The sequence below is a fragment of the Columba livia genome, chromosome Z (assembly GCF_036013475.1).
Source record: "Columba livia isolate bColLiv1 breed racing homer chromosome Z, bColLiv1.pat.W.v2, whole genome shotgun sequence".
Classification (NCBI taxonomy): domain Eukaryota; kingdom Metazoa; phylum Chordata; class Aves; order Columbiformes; family Columbidae; genus Columba; species Columba livia.
In genome coordinates, this window is record NC_088642.1 from 54,111,860 (window position 1) to 54,120,735 (window position 8,876).

At 37.3% G+C, this 8,876-nt stretch overlaps 1 protein-coding gene across 5 annotated transcripts in view; it reads left to right on the forward strand.

Annotated features, from left to right (window-relative positions):
• UBQLN1 (ubiquilin 1) overlaps positions 1 to 4,747 on the forward strand; it is a 26,325-nt gene extending 21,578 nt beyond the window's left edge. For 2 of the 5 annotated variants that reach the window (XM_065045891.1, XM_065045894.1), the window contains 3 exons: positions 1,242 to 1,357; positions 1,683 to 1,851; positions 3,604 to 4,747. In XM_065045891.1, the coding sequence (XP_064901963.1) occupies positions 1,242 to 1,357; positions 1,683 to 1,851; positions 3,604 to 3,759 (441 nt within the window). In that variant the 3' untranslated portion in view covers positions 3,760 to 4,747. Of the gene's footprint in view, positions 1 to 1,241; positions 1,358 to 1,682; positions 1,852 to 3,584 lie in introns of all 5 variants that reach the window. The other 3 variants (XM_065045892.1, XM_065045895.1, XM_065045893.1) reach the window with 2 other exon arrangements.
• The last annotated feature ends 4,129 nt before the right edge of the window (positions 4,748 to 8,876 follow it).

Sequence of the window (8,876 nt, forward strand, 5' to 3'; positions counted from 1 at the left end):
ATAGAGATAAGATCCAGGTCACCTAAGCGTTCTGAGAATTGTTGGGCTGCCATTCCTGTAAAACAACTCCAAATATTGGACAGTAAGTTGTGATTTAAATGTTTTCTTAAAGTAATTGCAGTAGCTTTCTTTGGAGAACCCAAAATGTTTTCCTCTTTAAAATTTGGGTGAATTTTACCAGCTATATATTTAGTTATTCTCTGACTTTTAGGTATCAGAAAGGTGAAAATCCGAGAGATAAATGGAGAGAATTAATAACTTGCCATGCTTAAGTCTAGTTATGCACCCGTATTCCAGACCAGAGTTCTTCATTTCGTATTCTGCAATTCTGCTCTGTGTGTTTCTGTGTGAATCAAAAACGTTTTTGCAGCAGAAGGAATATGGTCTAGTTGCCCAGTGAAGTCTGCTAAGATACAGTAAACCTGTTCGCTACTTGAAGTAGGTCTGGCTACCAAGACTATGTTGTGACTGAAACACATGATTTTTACTTAGCTGTGACATCTCTCTAAGCAGAGGTGGGCATAGGCCATTAGTTTTGGTTTTGGATCTGTAATTTCAGAAATGAAAAGGATTTACCTTTTCAATTATCTGTGGGTGTGAAAGCCAGTTTTTAATTGAAGTCACAGTAGAATGAGAGCCTTTGAATCCTGTAAGTTTGCTTGCTAGTATGTTTTGCAGTGTATTTGTGTTTCTCTGCAGTGTGAGGGCACTACAGACATGAAGACATGCACAACTAGTCATGCTCAAACTGATGTGATCTAAATTTAGTTATGAAAAATAAATATTGTATAACTTTTTCTTAGGTATCTATTGGCTAAGTTTCATTGTGTTCAGTGTTGTTGCTTACCAGTACTATGATATAGGAGATTAATTCTGGAATGGTGTTGGACTAATACGGTCCCATGCTTTGAAAGATGAAAGAATCTGCTAGAAGAGATAATGAAAAATATTTTTCCTGTGTACTTATTTGAAAGGCTTTGTCCACACCTAGAGAGTTCATTGATCATGTTCTATAAAACTTTTCACCAAAAAATAAAAAACAAAAAACAAAACCAACCAAACAAACAAACACTGCAGCAACAACAAAAACACCCAACAAAAACCTGAAGGATTTAATGTAAATATGCAAAGATAAACTTGAAAAACAAGTTCTGAAATTGTTGGACTCTATTAAACATCTAGTGGTAAATATTAACTTTGAACATCTTCATATGATTAAGAGTTTTCTCTCCTTTTCATAGATGCAGAATCCTGACACATTATCAGCTATGTCAAACCCTAGAGCAATGCAGGCTTTGCTGCAGATTCAGCAGGGCTTGCAAACACTAGCAACAGAAGCACCGGGGCTTATACCAGGGTAAGAATTGGTCTTACAAATTTAGACATTAACTTTTCTCTTGTGTTATGTTGTCATTCTTTTTACACATAGAGGCTTACACAGGTTTTATTAAAGACTCTTCCTCCTGCCTTTTTTAGTTTAAGTAAATTCATTTTAAAATCTGTTCCATTTTTGCCTGCCATGTACTTTTAAACAAGGATGACTCTGGTCTTTGTCTTAGTACTTTAGTTAAATTGTCACCTACTTTATGACAGGATTTTCACTCAGTAATTAAATAGATGAGGAGAGGCAAGCTAATATTTATTGTTTAAATGGTGTATTTCTTTTTCTGTCATTTATGCAGATTCAATCCTGGTTTAGGTGGATTGGGAAGCACTGGAGCTCCAACAGGGTCCACTGTACCTAGTTCTGTTCCCAGTGAAAATACAAGTCCAGCATCAGGAACTGCTGAACCTGTTCATCAGCAGTTTGTCCAGCAGATGTTGCAGGCACTTGCTGGTGCAAATGCTCAGGTAAAGTACATCACTATATTCTACAGTTCTTTAATTCTTGCTTTATTTTTTCATTGTAAAGTACTAGAAAGGGAGCTGATAGTTGAGGGGAGAGCTCCCTGGATATTTCTCACTAAAGTAGAGCAGAGGAGGCTTAAAAGTGCTGTTGCAGCTGTGCAAGCGTATGCTGGAAAAAATTTTGTGGAGAAGCATCCTCTGCGCAGTTGATTTTTATGTGCTTATCTTCATACCCCTGAATTTCTGAAATGCTTGGAAAGATTGAGGCAGAATGAGGTGATAAGGTTCACTGACAAGTGAAGCATGGGCTCAGGCAAGAGAAAGGCTTAAGCACATTCAACGCTGTTACTGCTGTGCTTTTGGCTCTATTGCTGTTACTTTCTAGCTATGACTTAAGCTGCTGTCCCACACTTTGGCATAGCCACACTCTACTTACTTAGACCCTTTGGTGTGTGGCTTCACTGACATTCTGTAGGTCCAGACTGCAGTGCCTGTTGTTACCACACTAAGTGGGATTAAGGGTTTCTAGAGAGTTCCAGAAGTTTAGCGAAGGTCACAGCTTTGCCAGTAGTTGTAGGGTGGTGAGCAGGACCAGCTTTAACGGAGACGTGCTGTTAAGTCTCGAGAGTGCTGTGTGAAACAGCACCCTGCCACTGTGGTATGTACCCAGTGTAATGGCAGACTGCTGGTGGTGGGGCAGTCCTGCTGCTTCCTCCTCTGCTGCCACAGAGTGAATTAGTTCACTCGCTGATCTGACAGACTTTTTTCCCGTTGTTATCTAACCATGAGAAAATGTCACTGTAGGAAAACATATTCTCACACCTTTTCCGTTCTTATGCTGTCAAGTCTTACACTACTGAGTTAACATTCTGTTTATTTTTGCCTGGGGGAAGCAGGTGGGTGGCAATTCCTAAATTCCAGGTCATGTCATTACATTGTCTTGATTTGAAAACATATGAAAATTTTAAATACTGGTAGTAATTTCTTGATATATGAAACTGTTGAACTTGAACAAAGGGAAAATTAGCAGTAGCTGCACAGGTTTTGTGTTGATATCTAGATCAACTCATTGGTTTCAAAAAGTGACTTCTTGGTATTACTCTAGCATATTATTTTCCTAGAATTGTTCTGATTCAAAAATGCCTCTGAAATGAAGATCACACCATTGAAATAATGCAGAATTTTGCATGAGTTTGTGTGAGCGGGGTCATCCCATAAAGCACAGCTGTCAGTTTACAGTGGGCTGAAGCTTTCAAACTGTTAGAATTTAGGTAATTTTAGGCAATGAATATTTGGAGCATTAAGAAAGAGGTGATTTTCATGTCAAGGAAAAGGAGCCTATGACATTCACTATTGCAGGCAGTGACATCATCATAATCCTTACTGTTCCACATTACTAGGTTGAAGTCTATTTCATTAAAAAAAATACCCATACTCATTTGTAAGAAACTGTTCATGGGACATAAATTTAGCCAATTTAATTTTAATCCTTTTTTTAATCAAACAAGCAGCTTTCCCTGTAGTTCAATAATGTCATGTGAATGGATGTACTCTTAAAATTTGAAGCTGCTCTGACTTGTTTAAAAAAAATAATTCAATTGTGAATTGAATTTATATCATAGCGTAGTTTTTGAATCTTGAAAAACAAATCATCAGAAATCAGTAAAGACAGAGTGGAGCAGAACGGACTATGTTTAAATCTTGTACTTTGCTAAATGTGTATTGTGCTTTTATAGCTTGAGATCTTATTCTTAGCAGTTACAAAATCCAGAAGTTCGATTTCAGCAACAACTGGAGCAGCTGAGTGCAATGGGCTTTCTGAACCGTGAAGCAAACTTACAAGCGCTAATAGCAACAGGAGGAGACATCAATGCAGCCATTGAAAGGCTGCTTGGCTCTCAGCCTTCATAGCAGTGTTTCTTTAACTTGAAAAAATGTAATTTATTTTTGATAACAGCTCTTAAATCTTTAAGATATTTGCTTTATTTCATTCTGACTATGGGGATTGTCTTGTTATAACAAAACTGATGCATTTTAAGGTGGAGTGCAGTAGTTTTCACTCAGTTGCATGCATCACACTTCTTTTGTTCTGCATTATTTGTGATTTTTTTTTTTTCACTATCAGCTTTCACAGTTGGGTGAACAGGTTTTGTTAGACCTACAACTGTCCAATTTATTTACTACTTAAACATTAGCTTTCAGTAGTAATTTATGTAGAATTCGAATTAAAAATGAAACAGATTAATTGAAGCTATGATTTTTGGGTACCAATACTGCTTACTGTGATTTTGGCATGTTGTTTTGTTTTTTGCTAGCAAAATGCTATAAGATTTATACCACCTGAGTAATTAACATTTTTTGCTTTAATTTGTATAAAATATAAACACAATATATACAATGGATACAGCTAATTTCTAGAGATTTACACATTGCAATAGACTGAGATTATAAGTAATGCAAAAAAGCTGGGAAAAAAATTAACATGTTTTTGGTGTAGAATCTTCCAGCATCTTTGGTAACCATCTCAGCAAAAATGCTTAAGCAAGTTCAGTTAAAATATACTAGAATTACTGTTCTGGTTATCTCTTTACATCAAACTGTACAGAAACTTGCATTGTAACATTGTCTCAATAGTCACAAAGATTGTCAATTACCTTTATCATTGTGCAAACTAAAGGGGATCTGCCTTGTGCTCTGGAACTGCTTCTAAGGCTTTTTGTCTTGTTCCATTGCAATTCTAACATTAATTCTCATTTGTAATTGGAAATATTACTTTCATGGTCTTGTGATATTCTAATTACTTTTGACCACATGTAAAAAAATACTGTATATCTTCTGAGTTTTTATTGGTAGTTACTTCTCTTGTGCACTGGTAATAAATGAATTAAAAAATCTTCAAGCATCTTGTCTCTGTGTTTGCAGTTGATCATTACCTAGAATTCCAGATGACTGACCAGCCTAAGAGTTTGCATTTGCATGTGTGCATGGGGAATATTCATCAGCTCTGGGCTAAGAATAATAAGAGAGTTGAATAAATGATGTTGAATACTACTAGCTTAGTGGGTGGGGGTAGCAGAACAAAAGATGCTACTGTGTGCACGTTACTGGATGGCATCTGCTTTTTACTGGTCTTCCACATCAGTGTAGTTGTGAACATGCTCATTGAATTTCTGTATGCATTTTAAACATCTGGTTTGAACAGTCTTTTGAATGTACAAGCATAAATCTAGTCTGCTCTGAAATTATTGCTTGCAAATGCTTTAAAATTACTAGTTCTAACTAAAAGTTTTTTATCAGTTTGAAGAAAAATTATAATGTGATATAAACAAGGAAGTTGAGCACACTTCAGCATACAGTGAAGTTTTAAAAGCTTTTGGCAAAGCCATGTGTGCAGTTTTGTTGTCAGTAACTGCACTGTATTCTTATCACCGAAGTTTCTCTCCCTGTCCAGTAGTCTTGTCTTGTACTTTGCCAGGAAGATCCAATACTGCTGGTGCATGGTACTGGGAAAGCTTACAGAACGTGTCTTGGTCGGCAGCCTCTGCCTGTGGTTCAAAGTCTCCTAGATGCTAGTGTTAAGTAAACAAAATAAATTAAGATAGAATATATTGGTATGGTAAATTTAATATAAATATTTAAAAATATGTATAGTTTGAGTACAAAATTATTCTTTTATTTCCTAGGCAGTGATCAGACTCCTCATCATACCTTCACAGTGACTCCTCAGAATGTCCTTGGCTTTCAGACCAGAGCAATTAAAAACATTAACTCTGTGCTGGGTGTTACCTCTTGTTCTCAAGCTAAGTCCAAATAATGAGCATGCTAGCTATGAAAAAGAGAGGTTTCTAACTGCATCAAGAAAACTAACCCATTTTCAGTCAAACCAGCTCAGTTATATTCACAATTAAGATCTATTAGGATCTTCAGCGTAACTGATTTGACTTGACTTCATCACGTGTCTTATTGGGACCTTGCTTAAAAAAAAGACAAGACCCCATATCATTTGGAAGGCAGGTCCTTTGACGAGGACAGTCTGTAACATCCAAAAGGGCTACTGTCAAATGATAGGGCAAGGTGAAGAAGGGAGTAATTTTTACCAAGCTTTACCAAGACACTGAAACAATGCATCTACCTAGCATGAACACTTTCTTTAGACAACATTCAGTTTGCCTATGTATTTCAGTTGCACATTACAAACTGAGGGACACTATGTTTGAAGTCAAATTTTATTGAAATTCAACAAGAAATAAAGTTTGACTTCAGTTCTAGAATGAACCCTTAAGCCAAGTTTCCTTCTTGAAGTAAAATTAGTGTGAATTAGTAACTATTGTCAACGAATAGCAACACTTGCTGACTTTTTTGTAATTTGTGGTTAAAACAGCCATCCTTTGCATGGGAGGAATTACTGTGTTTTCCAACAAAACTATAAGTAGAAAAAGGTTTATAGGTGGGGTTAGACTTTTTATTACACCTTTAACAATAAGAGAGATCACATTTGTTGGTTTTATAGCTTATTACAATGTTCCTGTTCATCCCCTGTACTCCTTGCCCCTTTTCCTGTTTCAAATTCTCTCTTCAGAAGTATCATCTGCCTCTTCTTTCATAAGCAACAATGTAGTTCACTCTGAGAAAATTGCTGACTTGCATTTGGAAACTGCTGCTTGCATGTTGGCCCAGAAGAAAGGCGTGTGTGCCCGAAGCTCACTCTTTATTTTCCTGCTTTCCTTTCCCTGCGCTGGATCGAAAGATGTCATAGTATTGTCTGCAAAACTGCCTTGCCTGATCATTAAACTACTCCTAGAGAAAGCAACTGTTGCAAAAAGAGCTGAAAGTCATGGTAGTGTCAATTGGCAGGTGCTGTTTAAAAGATTTAAAATATGTGCATTCGAATTGAGTGCTGCTACAGTACTACTGGGAAAGTGACCGGAAGATAACCGGTTTTGTAAAGGATGTGGTCTAATTCTCTTCATGGTTCAGTGCCTATGTGATAAAATAACCACCTTGGTTAACAGCTGAGCTGGCAGGTCTGTTATTTTGCCTGTGCAGCTTAAGATGACCCTGTTCTTCCTGTTTTTAATATATGAATGGATACTGCTATTGGGATCTAACATTTTTACTTCATCATTATAGCATTGCAAAATGCTTATGCTGTAGTAGGTACAGTATTTATGCAGCATGTTACAAACTGCTTAGCACACATTCCTGAGGAAGTGTAGTGCGTGTACCTTCCATAGATAACGTGTCTCATGGCAGAGAAAGGAAAAGCAATTTCTGACTCCAGATGCTTCCTCCTTAGTCCCTGCTACCTTTGATAAATGTATTTCAAAATACAGACAGAAAACTTGCATCCAGATAACCTGCCCAAACAACTGGAATTGCAGCTACTGTGAATGTAACATCCCTCATACAGTGTTGAACTCATGGGGGAGTGGAAAAGAAAGAAAAAGTAAGTAAACAAAATGTTGTAGAATTGGTTTTGTTACAAGAGTGTGTTTGGGGAAGTGAATGTGAAACTTAAGTACAGTGTTTGTCATGCAATCTTTTCCTTCCACTGTACACATGCACAGCACCATCAAAATCAGAGAGCAGTTGCATGTGGTTAGCATTTGGATGACTGACATTCTTTCAGTTTGTGATGCACAGGATAGAAATGAATAGAAGTAGTGCTTTGTTGTCTTTCAGAACAGGTGACAGCCTACTTAACTGATTAACAGCCTTCCACGGAGTATCTGGAACTGTCTCAAATTGTGGAGCTGAGGTCCACAGACAGCACTGTGAAATGCAAGTTCAATATTCTTTTTAAGCAATTTGTGCATTCCTGCAGCTGCATGTGAGCAGGCCAGCCAGCAGAAACCAAGCAGGCTTTCCCCTGCTCTTGCAAGCCCCTGAGGATTTAGCATTTCAGAGTTCAGAGATGTGAACTGTGGCAAAATTTAAGAAACGGTAAATTTCAACAGCTCTGTCCAGCTAAGTACACAAGCCTGGTTCCGTGCTGAGGAAAACAAACATCAGATGGAGCTAATGAAAAGCTTCCCAGGAATCTTGCAACCTTCTTTTTCAAAATAAAAAGCAAACAAGAAGAGTTCAAACAGAGTGCATCTCTGAGAAATTGTGTTCTTGAAGGTTTCACCCACACTTTCCAGTGAAAGTAATGGCTGCTTGATTTCTGTTTATTCATTGAGAGGGACAGCTTCTGCAGTATTTTTGGCTGTATCTGTTCCGCTCTGAGATGGGGCAAGGTGGAGGCAAACTGCCTCCTCTCCTAAGATTCTGAGAGAGAAACACAGATACTTGGCTTCACCTTCAGATCAGCATTCTGAAAAAAAATTGCTGTATGTTTAACATCTTGCTGTGTTCATCCACATACCGCCTGCTCCTTGTTCTCGGAAACAGGAGGTTCTTATCAACACTAGGTCTGCAAAACATGACCAGCTTTAGGTGCTGATGATTTCGTGTATCTAAGTACATGGATGCAAGTGTGAATTAGTGTTCAAGCACCAAATAATGAGGACACAACAGACTAAAGTACTGAACTCCAGTAATGGAAACTTCACCTGTCATTCACAAGATTAACGGACTATTAGTTTAAATGGTCACTTTTTTGTCCTGTCAGTGTAATTTGAACTGTGGAAGCACTTTGTTTTGCTTTAAGTAAAAGCAAAAGGCAAATATATTAAAAGGAAGGAAATATTCCTGTTGCAGCACTAAAGTGAAGAAGCATGAACTACCTGTAAGAACATACTATTTTGTTCAGAGAAGACTTCCAAAACACAATGTGCTTACATAGACTTACTTAGAGAGAATGGTTTGAAAGTGTTGAGTACAATTTTCTGCTAGTGTCAGCCACTTTGTGAGTGTGTTATAAATGCTGAAAAGTAGAGTCTAGCTTTTTTTTTTTTTATTTGAAGGTCTGATTGTATCTGTTACAGGATGCATCTGCTTTCCCATCACTGTACACTGTCCTGATCTGGTTTTATTGTATCTGAAAAAAAAGTGAGCATAAATCTGTATTTAATAATTGGCTATAT